This window comes from Mustela putorius, unplaced genomic scaffold (genome assembly GCF_011764305.1).
Source record: "Mustela putorius furo isolate JIRA1106 unplaced genomic scaffold, ASM1176430v1.1 tig00000224_pilon_pilon_pilon, whole genome shotgun sequence".
NCBI lineage: Eukaryota > Metazoa > Chordata > Mammalia > Carnivora > Mustelidae > Mustela > Mustela putorius.
Window position 1 is genome coordinate 20922553 of NW_025421321.1, and position 24596 is coordinate 20947148.

The 24596-nt window shown below is 33.6% G+C and overlaps 1 protein-coding gene across 24 annotated transcripts in view; it reads right to left on the minus strand.

Annotated features, from left to right (window-relative positions):
- Nucleotides 1-24596, minus strand: part of NRXN1 (neurexin 1) — a 1166360-nt gene that overhangs the window by 1042322 nt on the left and 99442 nt on the right. For 14 of the 24 annotated variants that reach the window (XM_004752837.2, XM_045077822.1, XM_004752839.2 and 11 more), the window contains exons 3-5: nucleotides 10886-10903; nucleotides 7658-7687; nucleotides 6896-6907 (exon numbers count right to left, since the gene is read on the minus strand). The exons of 5 other annotated variants lie outside the window; for them this stretch is intronic. In XM_004752837.2, coding sequence (XP_004752894.1) covers nucleotides 6896-6907; nucleotides 7658-7687; nucleotides 10886-10903 — 60 coding nt within the window. The remainder of the gene's footprint in view (nucleotides 1-6895; nucleotides 6908-7657; nucleotides 7688-10885; nucleotides 10904-24596) is intronic. 5 more of the 24 variants (XM_045077824.1, XM_004752835.2, XM_045077821.1 and 2 more) reach the window with 1 other exon arrangement.

Below are 24596 nucleotides of genomic sequence, written 5' to 3' on the forward strand. Positions count from 1 at the left end.
AATGTTCTTCCCTATTCCAAATTCTATGAGTCTTTTTTTTTTTTTAAGATTTTATTTATTCATTTGAGAGAGAGAGAGATGAGTAGAGGGAAGAGGCAGAAGGAGAGGAAGAAGCAGACTCCCTACTGAGCAGGGACCCATAAGGGGCTCGATCCCAGGACCAGAAGATCATGACTTGGGCCAAAATCAGACACTTAACCATCTGAGCCACCCAGTAGCCCCTAACTTCTTTTTTTAAGATTTTATTATTATTTATTTATATTAAATATTTTATTTATTTATTTTAGAGAGAGAGAGAGTACAAGAGGGGAGAAGATAAAGAAGCAGGTTTCCCACAAGCAGGGAGCCTGACGCGGGACTCAATCCCAGCACCCCAAGATCATTACCTGAGCTGAAGGTAGACACCCAACCGAATAAGCCACCTAGGTGCCCCAAGATTTTCATTTTAGGGGGCTGCCTGGGTGGCATAGTCACTTGAGTGTCCAACTCTTGGTTTTGGTTCAGACTATGATCTCAGGTTATAAGATCAAGCCCCCTGCCAAATCTGCTTAAAATTCTCTCTCCTTTTCTCTCTGCCCTTCCCCCACTAAAATAAATAAATAAGTCTTTAAAAAATAGAAAATTTTATTTTTAAGTAATCTCCATACCCAACATGGGTCTTAAAGTCACCAATCCCAAAATTGAGTCAAAGATCCCACAGACTGAGCCAGCCATGTGCCCCCAAAATGCAATGATTCTATTTAAAGATCCAGAATCCTTTAGTATATGAGCTAAGAACTCTGGAAAATTACAATTTTCTTTAAAATCACTGGCCAACACAATTTAAAAAATATTCCTTCTTACCAATCTAAATGTCTTGATGTTGGTTTCTGAACAAAATCTAGATTAATAATAAATATTTTCAAATAGACAGATAGATAAAATCATTACTTTGGAAAAGGGATCATCTTTTTATTTTATTTATTTATTTAGTAGGCTCCATGCCCAATGTAGGGCTTGAACTCATGCCTCCAAGATCAAGAATTTGATGTTCTACTGACTAAGCCAGCCAGGCACCACAGGAATCATTCTTTTAAAGTCTAGTTGCCATAATAAAATTTTTTCTATTTTTCATCTGTTTCAGTAAAGCTTATAAATTTATACTTATACTATTTCATTCTTAAAAATATTAGACTGTGGAGAGTCCTTTCTGTGCTCTTCTCCAAGGATAAATTAATCTACTACAAGTCTAATAAAGTCCTTGTTTAGTTTATTAGTTGTTCAATGTCACCACTGTTTATAGAATGTATAAAGATATGTGAAATATCTCATCCCAGAGCTAAGAGTACAGAGATTCAAAGAAGCTGGGACTTATTAATAAAAACTATGACAAAAATGATTGAATTACAGCAAGAGATAATACATGAATATTTACTTTAAAAGTAATTTTTCTTTGTTATACCTAGTAATGATAAGCACATAGGCTAAAAAAAAACTAAAAAATTCTAAATTCTAGTCATATAAGCTTCTATGCATGTTATATTGTTTGAGATATTTATAAAGATAATGAAGATATTTAGTGTCTGATCTTATAAAGTGAAATTCTAGTCTTTCCATGTCCTATAACTGTGAATGAGGAGCATCCCTTAGTATTGACAGTAAAATACCAGATAATTCACAATAAATTACTGCTTAGTTTGCATATGCACTAAATGTAGGCATTTCAATACAGTAAAATTCTGTCAACATTCACAAATGCTTCTGAATAATGAAGAATCCTTAATATTATAATGTTAAATAAGGAAATATGATTTTAAAAGCCATACTGAAAAGAAATATGATATTTTCAAAATCAAATTAAATCTACATCCAAAACCACAGTAAAATGAGTTCAAAAGTTATAAAACAAATATGCATCATAATGTTGGTGAATTGAAGTTGGATACTTCACACACAAATTAGTAATGCAAGAACTGAAAGATGGTAACAAAAATCATAAAACAAAGGAAAATGCATAAAAAACACTAAATGCTTTTTTCTTCCCATAAATATTAATCATATCAAATCTATTTTAAGAGTAAATAATAAATGTTAGCTGTCATGTGACATTACAGATAAAAATTTAAAACACATTTTCTTTGATACTGTTAACTGTAGTGGAACCACTTATATCTAGTTATTGATACAATTAGTCTTGAGGAAAATCTATTTTTTTAAATAAATTATGTAACTTTAAGATCTTAATTTTCACTAATACAATAAAGTTTAGGCTCCTTTTCAATAATTTTATGCCTGACAGCAGTATTTGTAATACCTTGACCTTCTAGAAATATGAGAAACCTGGATAATCAAACACTTAATGTTTCATTTGAAATGGTCAAATGTACATTCACTTTGCAAACATGCTGTAGATTTTATGAATGCAGGAACAGTAAATATGCTCATATCACAGGATAAGACTTATAAATTTTGGCTCTTTTGGAAACTTGCAATCCAAACCCAATCTAAACAGATCTTTTGGTATATTATAGTTGTACAGTGAGATTTAAAACAACAGCAGCAAAAAGAAACAAAAACCTCATGGAAACCACATAAGATAGCATAATATCAGATCTAACTTTCAGGAAAATTCTTTTATTGTATGAACAATGAAATCTACCAAATAAAATTTGGTCATTTGACACTGTGACAACAAATCACATTAAAATTCTTGAAAAACCTTAAATACAAAGACGCATTGACTTCACTTCTTACAGACCCACTGCCATACATAGGCTAAGATTTATTGAAGTGATGTCTTCGGAACAATGCCTTACTAGAAAGAAATACTGCAGCTCTGGAAAAAGGATATGAATGATAGGAAGCAAAAAAGTTGAGAGACCAAGAAGAGCGAATTTCATGTAATTTGTTGCTGAAATTATTTTTAGTTACTTGCATAAATTTCCTCTTCCTTTTCTACCCTCTACTTCACCAACTCCAAACCCTCCATGTCTTCCTCTACATATCTACTTCTTCCAATGTGCACTGCTCCCACCTCATACACATATGTCCTTAAGTCATGAAAATGGTAATTCAAGATACAGTAAAAAAAGTATTCTGGAAATGCAATGTTTAAAAAGAAAGTCAAGCTTCCTGCCCTCATGGAGCTTACACTCTACTAGGAAAAGTTAATATTAAATATATAATCACTCATACAAATATATAATTACAATTCAAATGATTGCTATAAAGGAAAATGCAAGTCTCCAATCAAAGCACTGACATACATTAATTATTAAAATTAACTATTAATAGCTCCTGTGCTATTAACCAGCCACGATGGCTGGATTTGCAGGGTAACTTACTTTTTTGGCATTTTCTGATGTAAGTGGTCATTCACTTCTCTCAGACAACCATTAGAGTAAAGTATGAGTCAACAAAATATTACTGAAATAAAGTGACCAGTTAAACAATCATGGAAAGAAAACAAACAACAACAACAAAAAAAAACCCACAAAAATACAATTCAATTTCCAGGTAAATAAACAAACCTAAATTCTAAATAGAATGGAGAATAAAGTTAGTATTGTCAATGTTCCTAAGAATACTAATGACAAATTTCAAGCCTAAAAAAAGAAAGCAAACACAATATTCACAAAGCCCATTTGGATCCATCTAGCCACAACCAGCAGAAGCAAGGTTGGCCCTGGATAACACCTCTCTTCAGCTATCCCAAAGAAAGCTAAGGATTCACTGAAACCAAGTTTATTCCTAACTGCATCCAGTTGAAGGTGACATGTCCTTGTTCAGAAAACATGAAAACAAATTATTTGTATTTGAAGTAGAATGATAAATATGACAAATATGAGGAAAGATGGCCTATGGGAAGATGAGAAAGCTTTCATTTCATTCATTAGGATTCTATCAGCACATATCAATGACCCTTAACACACCTCCTTAACATGGCTTAGCTGTTCTTGTCATGTAACACATCATAAGGGATTCTGCAGTTTCCAAACCCTGAAAAATTAATTAGGGAGTATGAAAGGATCCACACCAACTATTTAAGGATACATCACAAAGCAATATATCAGTGCTTACCTCTAGGGAGGACTGAGAAGGATGAAAAAGGTTAACAGCAGTAATGTTTTCTTTAGATGAGTAACTTTTTTTTTTTTTTTTTTTTTTTTTTTTTTTTTTAAGAAAGAGCATTCATCTATCACTGGGAATTTAAAAATTTAGAAAATATTTCAAAATCCACATAGAAAAAATCAAAATGAAAATGATAAAGTTCTTGAATCCAATTCTGCCTCTTGAAAGAAAGAAAAGAAAGAAAGACAGACGGACAATAATGCACAGATTTCATTCCAGAGTCCCTGAATTCACTACTGCTAAAGGGGGCAGCAGTGTCAAGAAAAATATTCTAGGCTTGTACTGTGATAGAAAGATTTGGGAAGCATTAATTTACAATGTAAATCAATTATTTCAGACTGGACAGGTTGAACACCTATTTTGTGCACAACTAGGACTTAACTTGATATTGGAAGCTACAATGGAAAGTTTCTAGGTATTCTTTTGATTCCTTTGACATGTGGCACAGGACAAGAAGAGCTACCTAAGGGAGCTCCTGATTCATGTTATCTTTATCTTTTCTGAATGCTAATCACATTTTACCATTCTCAGCACTTCTATTCTGTCATTTATACTAACTCATCCACATGTTTTCATTTCCCTTCTATAGTAAAACTCTTTGAATGTGCATATTCCATGTCATAGTCAAGATAGTATTTTTGAAGAGTTGATAAACTGATTTACGATGAAAAAAGACTTACAAATCACGTTTCTCATTTCTATACATCTAATTAACCAACATATAAAGGTTACCACTCTGGCTTGCAAAATACTCAAATCTATCTTAAAATCTTCTTTCCGCATTTAATGACAAAAAGCAACCTCATCCCATAAACAGAAGAAAAACGTAAAGGAAAAACCAAATTCCTGCACACTGTAGTTTTGTGCTGATTGAGGAATGAAAAATACTGAAGTAAAATATGTTTTTTTTTTTTTTTTATTTTTTTTTTAGATTTTTTTATTTATTTATTTGACACACAGAGGAAGATCACAAGTAGGCAGAGAGGCAGGAAGAGAGAGAGAGGAGGAAGCAGGCTCTCTGCTGAGCAGAGAGCCCGATGCGGGGCTCGATCCCAGGACCCTGGCATCATGACCTGAGCCGAAAGCAGAGGCTTTAACCCACTGAGCCACCCAGGCGCCCCTGAAGTAAAATATGTTTGACACACATGCCAACAGAAAATATTTAAGACTGACATACTAAAACTGAATGAAGTTAAGTGACACTTAACATTAATTACATCAAAACAAATATCAGCTGAGTATAAACATGAATTTTTCTGTATGTGGAGTTAAACGGTTATAGAATTAGAAGATTATTTTTGAGTTACTTTTTTTACAACACAATGTATATGTGTATATATATTTAGAAAGTTTGTGTTTATACATGCATTCATACATATACAAACACATAAGCATATACCTCACTCAGCCAGTAAAACAAAATATAAATACAGCACCCTCGTTGCCATCCCAAGTCCTCTAAGAAGGAACATGGTAGGAAATGCCCACTAAACAAGGGAAGTAAATGGGAATTTGACATCAAAAGTTTAGAAAGCATCCCAAATGGCACAGGAAATCTCTGAAACAATTGATAAAAACAGTCATTTGTGTAGTTGCTGGAAGGCTTAAAATAAGATTAAATTGTATTATTGGAAATGGTTGACCAAAACGCAAACTGCAATAGCATATGTTCTTTTATTATTGGCTCAAAATACCCAAGCAACATTTGTTTCTAAAGCTCAATTTTACACATTTAAAACTGATATCATTTCTTTCTTATTGCCTGGCTCACGTTCAGGTACTTTTTCAAGCAGAAAAGTTTCCCTGCTAGATGACACAAATGTAAAGGTGAAGAACTATGAGCTTTTGTCCCAATTCAGATTAAGATTCAAAGCACAAGAAAACTCAGAGAATTTAGGACAACACGCATTCTTGCATTTAAAATAAAAACAAAAGCCATTAAAAACAAAAACAAAACAAACAAAAAACAAAGACTAGAGACGAAGGGCACATTCAGTAACATGTAGTTAAAAATGGTTCGTTTGAAGATGATACATATTTTCCAGAGCTAGTATCAACTACTTCTTGCTGATGAAAACACTAAACGCAATGTGGATGGCTCTAAATGGCAATGTGGATGGCTCTAAATGGCAAAGTAAGCATGCTTTTAAATCCGGCATCAATGTTGTCAAGGAGTACACATGCCTGACTTACCAAGTGATGCAGAAATGTACATCTGGTTGATAACGTTCTTAAAACAAAGTTAGTATGTGCAAAAGAAAGAGCAGGCTTATCTTGTTTGCCTCTTTCACGGTACTGCCTTTTCCAGTTATTGTGGAATTAATGCATATACATGACGTCTAGCAGGCAACAAGGTGATGAGCGCACCATAGCACCATTCAATGCTGCACATGCGTGCCCTTACATCCCAATGCAAAATGGCTGGGGCAAATGTGCTCCCGAGTTAAATGTTTGAGGAGGATGTATTTATGGTGACGACACTCATCATTTAACTACCATTAAATGATACTGCAAAAAATGATACTGAAACCTGTAGCTAATTTCTACATATACTAATTATATAAGCAGCAATGTGAAAAAAATCACTCTAAAGAGCAAGAAAAAAAAAAAGAGTGGAACATTTTCATGGATTTCTCTTACCTGAAATTAATAAAATATTCACTAACACTCATACCTACCTCTCAGTGCCCATTACTAATGCAAAAAGGTCTAAATACATTTTCATAATGTATACACACTGTAATTCATACAGATGATATTAAGAAGAAATAAAATAATGTAATACCTTTACTTTTACCTATGGATTTGATGAAATGGTTCCATGAAGAAAGGGTTTCCATACAAAGAGAATAAAAAGAGAAACAACAATAAGAATTATGAATATATGTAAATGCACTACTCTTTGAAAATTAAACAAGACAAGAAAGTTTAAATAAGGGTTTGAAAACACACAGAGATATAATCAGCACATGTTGAGAAATCTGCCTTTTTTTTTTTTAAGGCAACATGCAAAAAAATTGAAACACCCATGCTCACTTTAAAAGATGACAGAAAAGAAGATATGACTATACTGTATGTAGAAGAATTATTGATTCTGTGAAACACTATACTCAGCATTTTAGAAGCCAGAAGCCAAAGATGTCTGCATGTTCCCAAACTGCCATGCATGGGTGAAAAATGGACTCTTTTTGGTACAGTAGGTTAAACTGAATATCAGATATTAACTTCTGATGGTTCTTGTTTTTTTTTTATTAGAGCTACCCTTATCTGCATATGCTTATAAATATATGGAAATTTTCAATCATAAATTCTTATAATTCATTTATCTGCAGATATTATAGTACGAAAAATGAAGAAAAATAAAAGACAAAGGATCAAACCAACAAATAAAGGGAAGAAAAGGTGAAAAAATGTGAACAAAACTTATGTATTTAATTTGCAGCCAGATAATTTGCAAGCATTTGCCCATCCTTTGCAGTGATGGTTTAAAGCAGCTACAGAACAAGAAAACACTGAAAGCAGAGTGGAAAAGGAACAGAGCCCATACCTTGGTCGCCCATCATCAGGTGCGCCAGACCTTGAAGGGAAACAAGAGCACAGTCAGCAATAAACAAGGGAGCATGGGAAGGCAGGGTTGTCACGGTGACAAAAATGTTCAGTGACAGACACCTTGTTTCCTATGAGACATGTCTGTATCACAGAGGAAAATCAAAAAGTATTCTTTCAACCCCTGGTTGGAATGCTTTGGGGCAAAGAGCTACAGTACTGCAATTTAAACACTGGCATATGCTGCCCTGTGTATTTCTTCAATGTATCAGTTGGAACAATCAAGAGCATAAAAGCATGACTTAAAATCCAACCAATCCCTTAAATATTGCATCTGCCCATTGTGCCCTTTGATGAGACAGTTTGGAACACTGCCACCACAGGGCTTCTTATTCTTTGGTGATGAAATCATATTTTAAAAAACCCAAAGGAATATCTGAAACATGGGCTGGGTCTGATCTTTTTCCCCTCATCAAAAAAATGAGAAGTTTTATAATTAAATTAAAAAAAAATCCTTAGTCACACTGAAATGATAATGCAGAAATGTCTCCTTGTCTGACACATGTAGCAACTGACTAAGCTTGTTCAAATACAAAAAAGGACTATTAAACATGCAGCTGTAAAGTTGGAATTTGCTACAGAATAATGTTTTTAGGAACAATGGATCAGCTTTAAATAGGCTCAAGTAATTTTCCATGGGGAACAAAACTATTTAGTCTTTTACTTAAACATTACCCAAACACTGAACTATGAGTTAATGTGGACATATATATTTAATCATGTTTTATATTTTTATATAAATCATAATTTCATCAAGGAAGTTTTCTACAATACTCAATTCCCTTTATTTAAATTACTTATTATCTGTTGCTTGACAATTTACTTCAGTTTGAAGATCACTCCTTTTCTAAAGAATACTGCTAATGCTCTTTCAAAAAACTCACTATCCAAGAAGATTCTTTTTGCTGAGAGGCATTAACTCCTAGTCCTTTATTCCACATTCGGAAGCAAAGCTACTTCTCAAATTCATATCTATTTCAAGAATATGGGAAAATGTTAGAGCAACATAGTAATATATACAGCAATTTAAATATTTATATTAATTTCCTAATGTTATTTCAAATATATTTGAGACTTTATTGAATGACATGATATTATACACCATTTATGTCAATGTTGAAATAATTTGCATTATTTCCTTAAAATTTTAGGAGTTTTTAAACATCCTGTAGGGTAGATACAATTATAAATCAACATAAAATCAAAATATGAAGACTACTGAACACAGAAGTGCAATGGTTCTGTAATATCGCCTCTTTTTGTATTTTCAATGTGATTATAACAAAAAAAAAATCACACAGGCAGATTAAGACATTTGTGATCTGTTAGTGATTCTGCATAGATTATATAATTTTCATTTAATTTCTGTTTCAAAACTACTATACATATTTCCTAAACATGGTTTATAATTTTTTATACAGAAATCATGGCATGATCTCTGTATAAGATCTAACTTCAAGAAAATATATAAGACACTTCTAATGGTAGTTATGAATACCATCTCAGAAAGGATGGAAGTTAATAAATCTCAAAAGCATTCACATTCTTCATGCTAGACTTTCTTACCTCTAAGGGAGTTACACTATATTGTCAAATCAAGTTATAAATAGGAATGTTGCAATCATGACTGAATAAAATTTATTACAATAGTTTATGGGCCTATCTTCTGAAAATCTTGTTAAAATTTTTCAAGGATGCATGTGTGAGGAAAGAAGCACTTGGGCTTATTAGGCTGATTTTAAAGCTCTTGGAATGCAACTGCATTTAAAGAGAAAGAATAAAAACATGGAACATTTTACAGAATGGTTAAGGAAATGCAAAAGAAGTTGAAAAGATACTTATTAAAAGAAATTCAACCTCAGTTAACATGCATAATATAAATGATACTGATTTTGAAAGATGTCAGACCTGCAGGGTAACATCATCTTTATCAAGTGCATATTCACATGCTATTAAAATTATAGTCTAGAAAAACAGAAACCATAGACAGAGCCAACCAACACTTGAAAAAATAGGCACTGATGATTACTTTTGAAATCTTCATCTATTTTACTTAAATAATGGAATAGAAATGTTTGGCAACTAAGCAACTAATGTTCAGCTTGGTATTTGTGAAAGTATCACAAATAGTAGGCTGAATCCTGTTATTGGCCAACTTTGGGTTACCATGAATTGTTCTCTGAGACACAAATCTTAGTAGCTTTAATAGCTAGCTATCTGTAACCTCAGATGGGAAGTCTTTTTCTAAGATATATGCCAGTCTATTTTTACAGAATGTCTCTATTTCAAAATATTGCAACAAAATAAGATATGTAAAACACTTCTGAAATATAAACATTAGTTAAATGTACATGCAAGTATGCTATGATTATTCAAGTTGAGAGAACATCAGCTTCCCTCTAAGAGTTCTTTGGTCTATCTAGAGATAGGTTTGTTTGGTAGCACACTGACTTATACATTTAAGCTCTTTAAAGATGAGAAGGTTGAAATATGTTTTAGTTTGTGGATTCTACAGGGAAAAAATGTGTAACTTTCTCAAAGAGATAATTTTGGAAAAACTTCAATAAATATTATTGTTTTATTTAACAGACACAGAATATGACAAATATACTTACCAGTAATCATTCTGGAGTGCTGTTTACTTTCATTTCCAGTGGCCAGTGGCTAATTTTTTAATCTAAATTTTTGCCTCTTATAGTCAATGCTTTATTCTGTGTTCTTTATATAAGTCAAATCATTTGAAATAAAACTAATGAGATTGAGGTGATGTAATGCTAAACATTTCCAAAAGAAAATAGATCATTTTGATTTAAAAAAAATGGAAAAAAATATCATGCACTGTGATCTGAAACTGTAAAGAAATACTTTCTCGTTTAAAATAAAAGAAGCAGGATTGTATCGTTTTTTCCATACAGAACACTGCAATAAGTATTCCAAGTTTTATATGGGATACTCGATCCATCAAGTGTTGGAGTGAGGGTGAAGGAGTTTCATATACTTAGAGTCTGATGGGGCTGCAAGTGTGTGTTCTCTATGAAAAGTGATACACAATCCAGAAATCAACAAATGCTCAGAAGTTCAACTTACCGTCTAAATTCAAGATGTACTCTATTAATACTAAGAAATAAAAGGCAAATGAGTGTTGGAAAAAAAAGTTGAAAGCACCCACCTTCCACATTGTTGTCTTCTGAAAGCACATGACAAGGAGGGAGAGAAAAGGAAAAACATTCATTAAGCAGCATGCAGACTGGACCTTTGCCTTTGCATGTCTTCCTCATGCAAGGCACCAAACACATCATGCAAGTGCTCCATGACTACCGTTCAAAGGGGAAAACAAAACCACGGGAAGCAGGTTCCCGCCTAGTGACAGCATTTAAAGAATGTGAGACAAAATTTTGATAATACTGTCATGTCCTGAGCAAGGAACTTTAATAAGTCTTTTACTATTCTGTATAAAATAAAAATTATTCTTAATGTTGCTGATGTGGTTTTCCTCGGCAATTATTTTTAAAGCTTTATTTTTTTATCTATTTACAATTCCAAAAAAAATCTATTCCTAACTCTGATTTGGACTTGGATAAAATAAGGTCCATTGCCAAGAGCCATGAAATTTCACTTAAAGATATTCCATTTTTCCAAAATATATAATGCATTTATGATCATGGCCTTTAAGTATTTCTAATACTTCAATTTCTTTCCTTAAACACAACATAAACCTATGTAACTAAAATTCACAATATGGCTTATATTAGTGTGTTCATATTTCATTGCAAATAGTGGTAGTTTATTGTAATTTGTTAAAAGGTTAAGTTTTAAAACTGTTGACTAGGAAAAGTAATCATTGCAAGGGAAATCCATTTGGGATCTGTCCATTAGGCAAAATTTATCATGATTCATTGATTTTGTCCTTCCGTACAGGGTCGGAATAAGAATATAGTTAATATAAAGACAATATTTGGTGAATTTCCCTTTATGTTTCCCTATAATCTACATTATATTTGCATTTCATATATTTGCATGTATTTCCATATGTGCACATATATACGTATATATACAAACACACACACAATACAAGCAGATTTTGCATGTACTTCCTACACATAAACAATGGAAGTGTATGGGATTTAAACTATTTTTAGTAACTACTAAACAATTCAAGTACTGTTGATATACAAGGCTTGGCATCCGTGTGAGAAACGGAAGAGAGTGAGGGCTGTTTCTAGGACTAAGGCAACAGCAAGGTTTCAATACTTATCAAATGTTTTCAGTAATAAAATATAGCCATGTTGACATTTTTAGTCTCATTCTTTTATTTAATCAGCTGTAATTTTAAAAGTGGTTATTTGATCAAAATCATTTATAAAGAACAAAACAATAGCAAGTATAGAAATTTTGAGAAAAACCACTTATAAATGTGCCATTTCATAAGGGTCAACAAAACTCTTTTTAATTGTTAATGTTACTGATGAATTAAAAATTATCAATTTTGTTTAAAATGTATTAGCTGGAAACTGAAATATCAACATAGGCACATTTACTGATCAGGTCCTAACACATAATAAAAAATAGCTAGTCAATAAATGAGGACAATAACACCTATACAAAATACTTAGTTTGCCAGAGTTTATTTTAAAAGATATAACCAAAAAAGACAATATTTAATATGTGATATTCATTTCCTGATTGGTTTGGTTTCTAATCTGCTAAATAAGGAATTAAGACTGAATATGCTATTTTTCAATGGCAACTCTGAAATGACAGGGACACAAATATTAAAGATTTATTTCACTACATTGAAAGTTACCCAAAGGTACAGATTATTTAAATGTTTAAGACACACTTTTGTTTTATGTTAACCACCCTTTGAAATTCTACTCCTCATTTAAGATGCTTGTTTCATATATAGAACAACAAAATCAGGGAGTTTAGAGGAGAGACAACTATCAAAATGGTCTATCATTTACTATGGCTCTACTTAATTTCTGTAAACAAAAACTGGCGAACATGATTGTGAGCAGCACAGTCTCAGGAAAATGATTTTTTGGTCAAGTTTTGCATGAAAATCTACCAATAAACAAAAATGAAAAACAAAGTAAAACAGGCCCAGGCTCCACACTAACTTGTATAAATGTGCTAATAAGTAAGATAAGGAAAGGAAGTTGTGCTATAATAAAATCAAGGTCATTGATTCTGATCCCCTGAGAGTTTTCTTCTTTCACTGTTAACTAAGACACAGGGCCACAGGAAGTGCACTGATCTTGCCCTGCCACCCAGCATATTTCTGAGTTTGTATTCACAGAGAGATCCAGCTAAGCAAGGGGACCCCTTGTATGCAAATCCAAGACATGCCCAAGGTGTAAACAAATCTTGATTTGACCAAGTTCAGAAAAATGGGCTGTCACAGAAGACTTAGATTAAAAAATAATAATAATCAGAAGCGCCTGACTGGCTCAGTCAGTAGAGCATGAGACTCTTAATCTGAGGTTTGTGAATTCAAAGCCCATGTGAGGCATGAAGAATACGTAAAAAACAAATTTAAAGGTTAAAAAAATAAATAAATAAAGTACTAGAATAAAAGGAAGGGTAATATATTAACTCATATTTAAAAAATTGAAGAAGGGGCACCTGGGTGGCTCAGTTGGTTAAGCGACTGCCTTTGGCTCAGGTCATGATCCTGGAGTCCCAGGATCCAGTCCCGCATCGGGCTCCCTGCTTGGCAGGGAGTCTGCTTCTCCCTCTGACCCTCCCCTTTCTCATACTCTCTCTCTCTCAAATAAATAAATAAAATCTTCAAAAAAAAAATCGAAGAAAAAAAAAGAAAACTGGCTTGGAACAGACGTTATTGACTTTCCATATATTTTCAGACTCAATCTTAGACTTAAAAAAAAAAATTCCCTTTATTTGTATCATTCTATTCTACCTCTTTGGTATCTATTTGTTTGTTTTACTTAATTTAAAATCTGTTAACTTAGGGGTGCCTGCATGGCTCAGTCAGTTAAGCATCCAACTCGATTTTGGCTAAGGTCATAATCTCGAGGTTCTAGGATCAAGCTTCACATTTGCATTTAGCAGGGAGTCTGCTGGAGATTCTGGAGATTATCTCTCTCCCTCTGTCCCTTCCCCCACTCACTCACTTGAATGCTCTCTCTAAAATAAATAAATAAATAAATAAATAAGAAAAAAATTACAAATCTGGTTAACCTAAAGATGATCCCTACATTAGTGCATAATGTGCACATAATTATAAATAGCAAGCAGTGTGCTGGAGATTCTTTCTCTCCCTCTGCCTCTCCCCCTACTTGCTCACTCACATGCTCTCTCTCTCTCTAAAAAATAAATAAATTAGAAAAAAAATTTTTTTTAATTTGGTTAACCTACAGATCCCTGCATTGTTTCATGATTTATACATAATTATAAATGGTGGTAGCTCTATCATTTACAATCATTCTCCAGGAGTTTTTCTTTTCTCTTTCCTTCTACTTAGTTTTTGAAGTAAAAGAATATTGAGTTTAAAAAGAATGGTTTTCCTCAAAGCATCCACTTTAGCTTTCTCTTCATAGATCTTTTGCAATCAAATAGTAATTTGAATTTTAACAACAATAGAGAGGGGGCAAAATTTGGCATGCCAGAGTGTAAAGATAAAGCATTGTATTTTGCTTTAGTGTAAGGTAGAAGCAGCTCATCCAGCCTTACCTGTGGACATTGCCAAGCTAGGGAAAATCTCCCAGTTTGCAGAAAACCCTGGCTTCTTTATTCTGCTGACTAATCCTGCTGTGTACATGAAGGGAGTCTTAGTAATCAATTTTACTATGATGATCATGCCGCCTGTAAAGATCATACTCATTTTTTTCTTTTCATTGTGAAAACAAGGAATAAAAGCATGAAAAAGATACCTTAAATTTTCTTTTTCTTTCAGATAAGACACATTTCCCTCACAAAAATGAGAACAGGCACCAGAATATCAGTCATGTTATGAATAATTTGTGTGCTGCTGACATGAAGGGAAGCTGCACACTGTTAAACAGCACATTCTTGAATTACTTCCAAAGAGCATCTCCACAAAAAATTTTCCTTGGGCCCCCAGCTTAAAAGAATGTAAGGACAGTAAGTTTAATTTATCATGAGTGCTCTTCGCACATAATTTTAATTACGTACTTCCAAGAAAAGAAAAATGAGTAAGGAAACAAATGTACATGCTTCAATATAAAGCAAATCAGGAATTTAATCATGACCAGTGGATAAATTAAAGGGTGATATAAAATACCACAGGTAACTCCTTTTTGCATAATCAACATTTAAGTTGAGCAATATGAAAGGCTTCATCTAAATCTACAAGCAAGAGGCAACTTACATGCTGCATTTTACATTCAAAAGTTGGCTGAAAGGGTTCTGTCACCACTTGGCCATTCCTTCTCTTTTGGCTTCCTTCCTTCTCTGCAAGTTGCCTGTGACCAGCTCCCTTTATTTTTCTTTGGTTCCCTCTCTCCTTCATCAAAACTGCCTCTCCTACAGGTGACTTCCCACCCAGATCTATGCCATCCAAAGTGGGATACATAGCAATGAAATTGGCATTGGTACAGGCCAGCAGAAGGAGGAATACAGAGTAAGATTTTATTTCCTTCTTATATACATTGAGCTTGCTAGCTTCTATCCTTGCCTTTTCAGCCCCTCACATTATTTTCAAGACTTTATCCCTCATTTGGGGGATTAAATGCCAGTCTAGCAGTGTCTGGTTCCCATAGTGGCACCAGATGGAGTTTTGTTTTATTTTATTTTTATTTTGGTGTTAACAGTGAAAGCCTTTAGAAAGCTTCAATCATCCAGAAATTATTCAAGGACTGGAAAATGGAGGGAAGCATTGAAACTGTGGATCTGTGCAACAGTCAGCTGGAGGAAGAGAAATGCTGGCCAGAACCAAGAAAAAATTCTAACAACAAATGAAGCAAAAAGGTTTATTACGAAGGCTTATGGAAGGAAAGAAACAGCCTGTTCAGGGATGGCTAGTTCAAAAAAATTTTTTAACAGATACCCTCAGCCACTTGTTTTAAATCTACCTAAATGACATTCCCACAGAGTCTCCTGGAATCCCAGTCTTAGGGGATAAGGGGACCCAACTAGAATAGCTAATACTGTTTTTGTCTCTCTTCACTATTCAGGAGTAAAAGAAGGGGTATCTCTAAACCAACTTGCAGCAGCAGGTACATTCCTGGCATCACACTTGGAATCATAAAAACATTTTGAGCAATATCATTGAGCAACATCCAACTAGATTTTTGGTAAAAAAAAAAACCTGATTCAAGTATATTATGGAATTATTGAGTCTTTTGAGAAGTGGTCTGAGAAGCTTCTCTTGCCTGAAATTGTTGTTTCTGTTAGAAAATGTGATATGTGTTTCAACTTATTTATTCGAAGAACTTTTATAATTGTACTTTTCCAAGTTGCAGACTGCCTTTGTTTCTGCATCACATAGGTGGCAATTTTGTTACAAAGTTCATGGCATTCAATTCAAAAAAGCTCCATCTTGTTAAAAGGGGAGGGCAGGAGAACAGGAAGGAGGGAAAAATGGATGAGAGAGAGGAAGGATAATGGTATGGAAGGTTCTTCTGGTATGCAAGTTGTTCAATGCACCTGATGAAATTTAACAGCTATTAGTCAACATATTAAAATATATACAGAATGGCCCACACAAACTATACTGAACAAAATTTCAAACTTTATTTTCATGGGGGACTATGACAAAGATTTTGTTTCACTTTTACAGCTTCAATTCTTCCCTACAAATGTTCACTTTGAGTTAACATTGTTACGTTAATTTCAATAACTGGACTTACAGAAGGAACATTATATGAGTGACCATAAAAACTGTGACAATAACTGTCTACCCTGTTTTTGCTTATGTCACACATTTTGGTTGTTTTATTGCTTACTTAGAAATAAACATTTCCTACTATGAAATTGACAGATAAAACTGAGCAGAATGTTAGCACGCATTTTCCCACCCAAACTCAATCACTGCTATACAACTTCAAAGAAACCTGGTTGAGGTAAGGAGTGCTTCCTTTCTTTAGTCTGAAGTCGTCGTATTTGAGAAAGCAGAGCAGGAAAGTTCTTGCATTCAAGTTGGGAGAATAAATTTAAATACACCCCTATCTAACCATCCAACTTACCACCATTTCTCAGATATGACTTTTCTTATGAACAAATGAATGGGTGATATCCTCTAAGTGTATGGTACCAGAAAAGAATACTCTACAGACTGTCCTATGTTCTCTGACAGTAAAATGGAGAGTAGGTGAACTTCTACTGAAGACCACCTTCATTTGAAGGCCCTTCATTTGACAGAACTAACACAGGCTAGATTTATACAAATTTTTTCACGAATTATTTTATTGTAGAGAATTTTCAAATAAACTTAGAAATACTTTTGATTTTATCAATCTATACGTAGTTTCTCAGAGCAGTCCAACACAAATCTACTTAATTTCTCTGAGAAAAGGCAAACATATTTTAAGTATGGGGGTCATTGCATGAAAATAGGACTAAGTCAAACATAGTGTAAAAAAAAATCTAAATTTAGAGTTAAATAAGTTATATTTGTATACACTGAATAGAAAAAGGTTCATATAAAACTGACTTATCAATTATATATATTTATATTTAAGGAAAATGGAATTTTACTTCAGGATAATATTTCATATGGTCTTTAATTCAATGGGCCTTTGCATATGTAACAAATAATCTAGAAGAAAAAAATGCTTTGGCTATTAAAGGATCTATCAATTCTTCAGGGCTTTTAGTTTTCATTTTCCTTAGTATTTAAAACACTGTATATTAATTATACTTAAATTTTAAAAACCCCAAGACATTTATATATGTTATAATTCATGGTTAATTTAATTTTAACTTTTTATAGAAGTCACTGAAAATCATTTTAAAGGAAATGGACTGTTTTCATTTGTTTTTCTAAATAAATGAGATAGTATGCAAAATTTTCTAGGAGTTTCCTGGGGTTGACTAAAATATTACTATAATGAACCAAATATCTAGCTATTTTTTCAACTCTAGTGCATTTCAACCTGAGGATGATTGCTACAAAGAATTCTGCTTCTCCAAAGCCTGAAATCATTTAGTCCAATAGCACCTGATGTTGAAACACGAAGTTACTGTTTTTAGATAAAAACTGGTCAAACAGCAATAGTTTAATATGGTTGAATCTAATATTTCTTTCCTTTTTTTATATTTTATTCATTTATTTGACAGATCACAAGTAGGCAGAGAGGCAGGCAGAGAGAGGAAGGGAAGCAGGCTCCCTGCTGAGCAGAGAGCCCGCCGCCCCGAGGCTCGATCCCAGGACCCCGGGACGATGACCCGAGCCGAAAGCAGAGGCTTTAACCCACAGAGCCACCCAGGTGCCCCTGAATCTAATATTTCTAAGTTGATGTTCTTCTCTGCCTCCTAAATACCACGTAGTAATATGAAGTCAAACTAAAACACTACTGAATTCCTGAGAATCGATGGTAGTTACCCTTCTGGCAAGAGTAAGCACAGCATAACATATGGAGTTGTTGTAGGACTGTGCTGTAAACCTGAAACTGATGTAGCAATTTGTGTCAACTATACTTCCGTCCATGCATCCATCCATCCATCAACAGCAGTGATTTAAAAAAAAAAAAGGAAGCAGAAAACAGAGTGAGTATAATTTTTATAAAATATTTCATAGAATGTTATGAAGATCTCAAGAAACTTTTTCCAAATGTTGAAGAGAAATAAGAAATAATATACTAATACTTAGGTCATCTTACCACTTTAAATGTGCTTGCATAAATATTGTCTTATATAATCTTTATATTATCTCGTCAGTTAACATGTTCTGGTTAGCCACTTGTCCAAGACACCCAAGTAAAAACTAGAAAGTGCTAAGAGTTTGTTTGAAGTCTCCTTGTCTAAGTTTGTGTAGATTTCAAAAACTTTTGAAAAGAAAATGAACATAAGGAATTTGAGTAATATAGGGTAATGCTGGCATGTCTACTAAACTTGTGTTGTGTTTCTGGAACTATTACCAAAATGTATCAATTACCATGAATTTTTTAAAAGTAATATAATAAAGGAGTAAGAAGACTGTATTTATGATTTCTTTGACCCTTTTGTAAGAAAACAATTATTTTATGGAAAATATTTCTTAATTGCATTTGTGTGTTGATTCTGTAAGGTCAAGAAAATGTAATATTGTTTATTTTCCTTTATTGAAGAAACAAAAATGTCCTAGGACTCTTCTCCCCTGTGCTTTTAAAATTATTTCCCAAAGGAAACAAAACAAAACAAAACAAAACAGAATTTTTTTTAAAAAAAGGCACATTTAAAGAATCTTCATCCTACTTCCAAAGCAAAAAGCACACCAGGTTAGTAAATGTATTTAACTATGGGCATTCTAACTACGAGATATAAGAGAAAAATTATCCATAAATTTCTTGCTGTCTTTAAAATGTAAAGGAAAGTGTTCATTTCATTCAGAGCACACAAAATTTTGCATCATTTTTTTAAGTACATAAAATAAAAAGACACATTCCCAGTCAAATATTTTGGGAGGTTAGGTAATGTATGCATTTGCCTGATAGAGTATATTTGCCCTCTCGTTTTAGTTATAAAATGCAAATCTGATAAGATACTACTTTTACTCCTTTTACATATATGCTGTATGGTAAACTTCCTGGGGAGTGAGGAGCAAGTTCTAATTTAAAATTTGAATCAATAGTCAAGTAGGAAGAAAAACTAGATGGATTGTCACAACTCCTATTTTCTTTAAAAAATAAAATCAGGGATGCCTGGGTGGCTCGGTTGGTTAAGTGGCTGCCTTCGGCTCAGGTCATGATCCCAGCGTCCTGGGATCGAGTCCTACATCGGGCTCCTTGCTCGGCAGGGAACCTGCTTCTCCCTCTGCCTCTGCCTGCCTCTTGGCCTACTTGTGATCTCTCTCTTTCTCTCTCTCTCTCTGACAAATAAATAAATAAAATCTTTTTAAAAAAATAAAAAATAAAATAAAACAACTTTATGTGAAAGGCTAAGAAGAAGAGAGTTCCTTGATAGGTACAACCAATTCTATATTTTTAAAGATTTCGTATATGCAGTTATTTGTCTTAATATCTAGTACTCAGGCCTCTATGAATGCAAGCCCATGCTGCAGAGGGAGCCATGAGCTTGAACAATCCACCCTTTATCTGCTGATTTACTGACCTGTAAAATCAAATCACCACAAATAGAAGCCTTTCAGGTAGCCTTGTAATTCCCCATCTTATTCTTCCCTAAAATGTCCATTTGCTGCTTAAGAAAACATGTTGAAATATGAAGATTTCTTTTTTGGACTCTTGTAAAACATACTGAAATGTTAATTCCATCATAAAAAACAGTTCAGTTTATTTTATTTTATTTTATTTTGAAATATAAGCTTGGATTTCTACACTTCTTTTTTTTTTAAGATTTTATTTATTTATTTTACAGACAGAGATCACAAGTAGGCAGAGAGGCAGGCAGAGAGAGGAAGGGAAGCAGGCTCCCCGCTGAGCAGAGAGCCAGAGGGACTCAGGGCTTGATCCCAGGACCCTGAGATCATGATCTGAGCCGAAGGCAGAGGCTTAAACCACTGAGTCACCCAGGTACCCCCAGTTCACTTTATCTTTTAAAATGAAACTATATGAATGTGATGTAACTATTTCTTTACAGTAGTATAAAGTGCTTTCTGATTATTAGAAAGTCTGAATTCTTTTGACCCAAACAACTTCCAAATTGAAGATTTAATTTTCAAAATAATCTCATCAGGTTATAAATCATTACACGTTGCTTTAAAATGTGTGGCAATACCACGATATTGCAACCACTTCATAAGCTCTACTCTAAAGGTCATACAAGCAGCTGTGCCATTTCTCTGACAATGTACATATACTTATTTAGTCCGTTCCTTCATAAACGAATTCAAGTTTTCATAATTTTCTCAAAAGAAATATTTTCCTACAACAGTTAACGTGGGTAGGATTGCCTGGGTGGCTCAGTTGGTTAAGCATCTGCCTTCAGCTCCAGTCATGATTTCAGAGTCCTGGGATGGAGCCCCACATCAGGCTCCCTGCTTAGCAGGAAGCGTGCTTCTCCCTTTCCCTGTGCCCCTCCAACTGCTTATGCTCTCTCTCTTTCTTCAAATAAATAAATGTCTTTTTAAAAAGAAAGAAAAAAGTTAATGTGGGTAGAATAAGAAACTATTTACAATAAATACTTCATAGTATCATCAGTAGTAACACAACTACTATTTTACTCCAGTGGGAATAATTTATCTATTGATAATAAGCATTAAATAAATTATAAATTTATCTACCTTTACCTCTCTTATATTTAATTTTACATATTTATCCATGTTAGAGAATAAAAGCATTTTCTAACTCCACTGTCCAGTATGTTAGCCATCAGACTTGCATGCCTACTTACATGTTAATTAAAATTATTTACAATTAAATAAAATCAAAAATTTAGTTTCTAAGTTGCAATAGCCAAATTCCACATTCTTGCAGTCATATGTGGTCACTGGCTACCATACTGGACATCAAAGATTATGAACATTTCTATCACTGTAGGAAGTCCTTTTGGGCAGTATTGGTAAAGGTTTTAAGTAAGTTATCACTTCTCTGGTAATATCTTTCAATATGAAATTGTTACATAATATATATGTAAATGTTATTTTTGTTTACAAAAAGAAATAGTTTGAATACATAATAATAGTTTTAAAGAGACACCTAAATTGATATTAGATATGGTCACTGAATTTGTACACAGAGAAGAACTGTGTATTTCCATTCTAACTTTAAAATAAAAACAAAAGTTGGGAAATAACTCTAATAAAGTTTTTGCTCTCATTCTAAAATGTCTTTGACTAATATAAGCTCTAGACAATTATTACTCTTTTCACTGTAGTCTTTTTTCTTAAGCCTCACAGATAATGAGAAAATGCTAAAAATATGCTTCAATTTGTAAGTGAAATTAAACAATCAATCAAATAACTTTCCTGTTGATTTCTCCCCACTTCTCTCAGTATTCTCCAATAGGTCATTTAGTATTATCTGTCACAGACTTTATGTGTAAACTATACTATAGTTTAATAGCAACAGCAGTTTTTAGATTAGTAAAAAAGTACCCTCCATCCCACAATCTCGTATAATAAGTTATCTTACATTATAATAAGTCAAAGATTTCCCTTTCTATAAAATAGGCCTCTTACTGAATAATACCCTATGGGAAAATAAACCAAATGGGCAAACAAAGGGATCAACTCTTCTGCTACACTAAAATACAACAGGAAAGAAATAGAAGAGAATAAAAAGAGCAGCTCAAACTTCTAGTTAATTCTTTAAAAGATCCTGTTAAGGGATATTACATGATAACAAATGCATCACTGAGTAAGCAAATAAAAACTGTATGTAGGACAAACAGAAAAATGACTCCTGACTATGGAATCATTAACTGTGGACTAGTAAAAGGAAAAAAAAAAAAGTGACAGAAAGACCTAGGAGATGAAATAAACTTAACTGTTTTATCAAAAATGAGTAAGATGCACAAAACAAATTTAGAGTAGACCTAGATAGCAGTCTATTCACAGTATTTTAAAAATGTAGGCCTGCTTTTAAAGTTGAACATTGCTTACTTTATTATCAAAAAGTGTCATTTTTCATTACAGGTTAGTGACATCCAAACTCTACTTTTAAAAAGGGGAATAAGGCAATATAAGAATAAAAACAAAAATATACTTATAGCCTCAACACCTTAATGAACAACAATCTAGGTCTCCCAAAAAGCTGTTGTCTGGTAAGCGAACTAAGTTTTGAGAAGGACAGCTAATTTCTATAGATTACTGAGGTCATCTCACATCTTAGTCCAATCCTGGCATTAGGTGGCTTGAAATAGATATGCGGCATAACCATATATTCATCTTATTATCAAAGAAGAAAATAGGCAGCATCCTGATCTAGTACTTATTATGGACTGAATATTTGTATGCTCCCAAAATTCTTATGCTGATACCCTACTTCTCAGTATGATGATATTAGGAGTTGAAGCCTTTGGGAGGTAATTAGGGTTACGTGAGGTTATCATAGTGGAGCCCCCATGAAGGGCATCACTGACTTTATGAGTCTTGTGAGAGTTTGTTTCCCCTCTCTGCTCTCTACCATATAAAGCTACACTAAGAAGTCTATACCCTACAACCAGAGCTTGACTATGTTTGCACACTGATCTCAGATTTGCAATCTCCAGAACTGTGAGAAATAAATTTCTGGTTTTTGTAAGCCACCCAGTGGATGATACTTAGTTACAGCAGTCTCAACAAAGACCGTACTACTTCAGATGTTGTATTACTAGAGAAAACTCACCGGCACCTGAAAGCATAGGACACAAAAACTTAATAGATTTCTGATATTATTACAATAACTGAGGGGGAAAAAACTAGTTACACCACATGTACAGTATGTGGAATGGGAAATATCTGCTAACAAATATAGCTCATGGCAGTACCTAATAGCTTAGGACATGTGTACGTTACAGTCATCTGAAGTAAATTATGTTCAAAATGTACAGTGTTGCATGTAATACTCAACCTATGGGGAAAACGTGATGGAAAAAGAGTAGAAAAGCCACTATTTTTTTTAAAGCATTGAATAGCGGCTCCTGGGTGGCTCAGTTGGTTAAGCTTCCCACTCTTGATTTTGGCTCAAGTTACAAACTCTAGGTTGTGAGACAGAGCCCTGCATTGGGCTCCACACTGGGCATGGAGCCTGCTTCAGATTCTCTCTCCTTCAGCTCCCGCCACCATTCTAATTAAAAAAAAAAAAAAAAAAAGGAAAATTAAAATACTAAATAGACGACTCCATCTTTTTTGTTTGTTTGTTTTTCAATTAATATGATTCTCCTAGAGTAGTTTGGGAACTATTCTGAATGGAGATTGAGAGAATAAACTTAAAAATATACATAAATCTATCAATATAAGTAATGAAATCAACCACTTTAAAGTTTGTAAACATAGGAATGCCTGGGTGGCTTAGTCGTAAAGCATCTGCCTTTGGCTCAGGTCATGATCAGAGGGTCCTGGGATTGAGCCCCGTTTCAGGCTCCTTGTTCAGCGGGAAACCTGCTTCTCCCTCTCCCACTCTCCCTACTTGTATTCCTTCCCTCGCTGTCTCTCTCTTTCTCTGTAAAATAAATAAATAACATCTTAAAAAATAAAGTTTATAAATATGAATAAAATATTCACAAAATGAGAGGAAGAATTACTTGAATGAATTGTCAGGGTCACTAGTACAGTGAATCATTAAGAAACTAGAAATCCTTAGAGAATCTAGGCATTTCCTGACAATATGCAATACTTCAATGTTTCATCTCATTCTCCCTAAAGAAGGAAATGGAAAGGACAGAGAGCCTGCAGCTAAAATCCTTTTTAGGCTCTTTCACAACAAATCAGTTTTAGGAATCTACATAGAAGTTTTTAGAACATTTCTTTTCATTTACCCGTGTGCTAAATGTCTAACTTGTTCCGTAGAGAGGCTGTGGCTCATAGCAGTAAAATAATGCAAAACCACTTATTCAATAATGACAGACAGTAAAGTATTTCATGTATAGATAATGTCTACTTAATGACATTAGCCATGACATTATTATAATTAATGCTTCCTTATACAAACTGTTGGTTGCTTAAGAGCAGTGTTTTTTTTCTTCTTCTTCCTTTGTTCAGTTGCTCGCCTGGTGTGTACACATAAGAGTTGTTTAATAAATGTGTTTTAATGAGTAATTAATTTACATTCTTAATTTCCTGCTTAGCTTCTATGAAACTAGCAATGTGGGATGAAGATGAT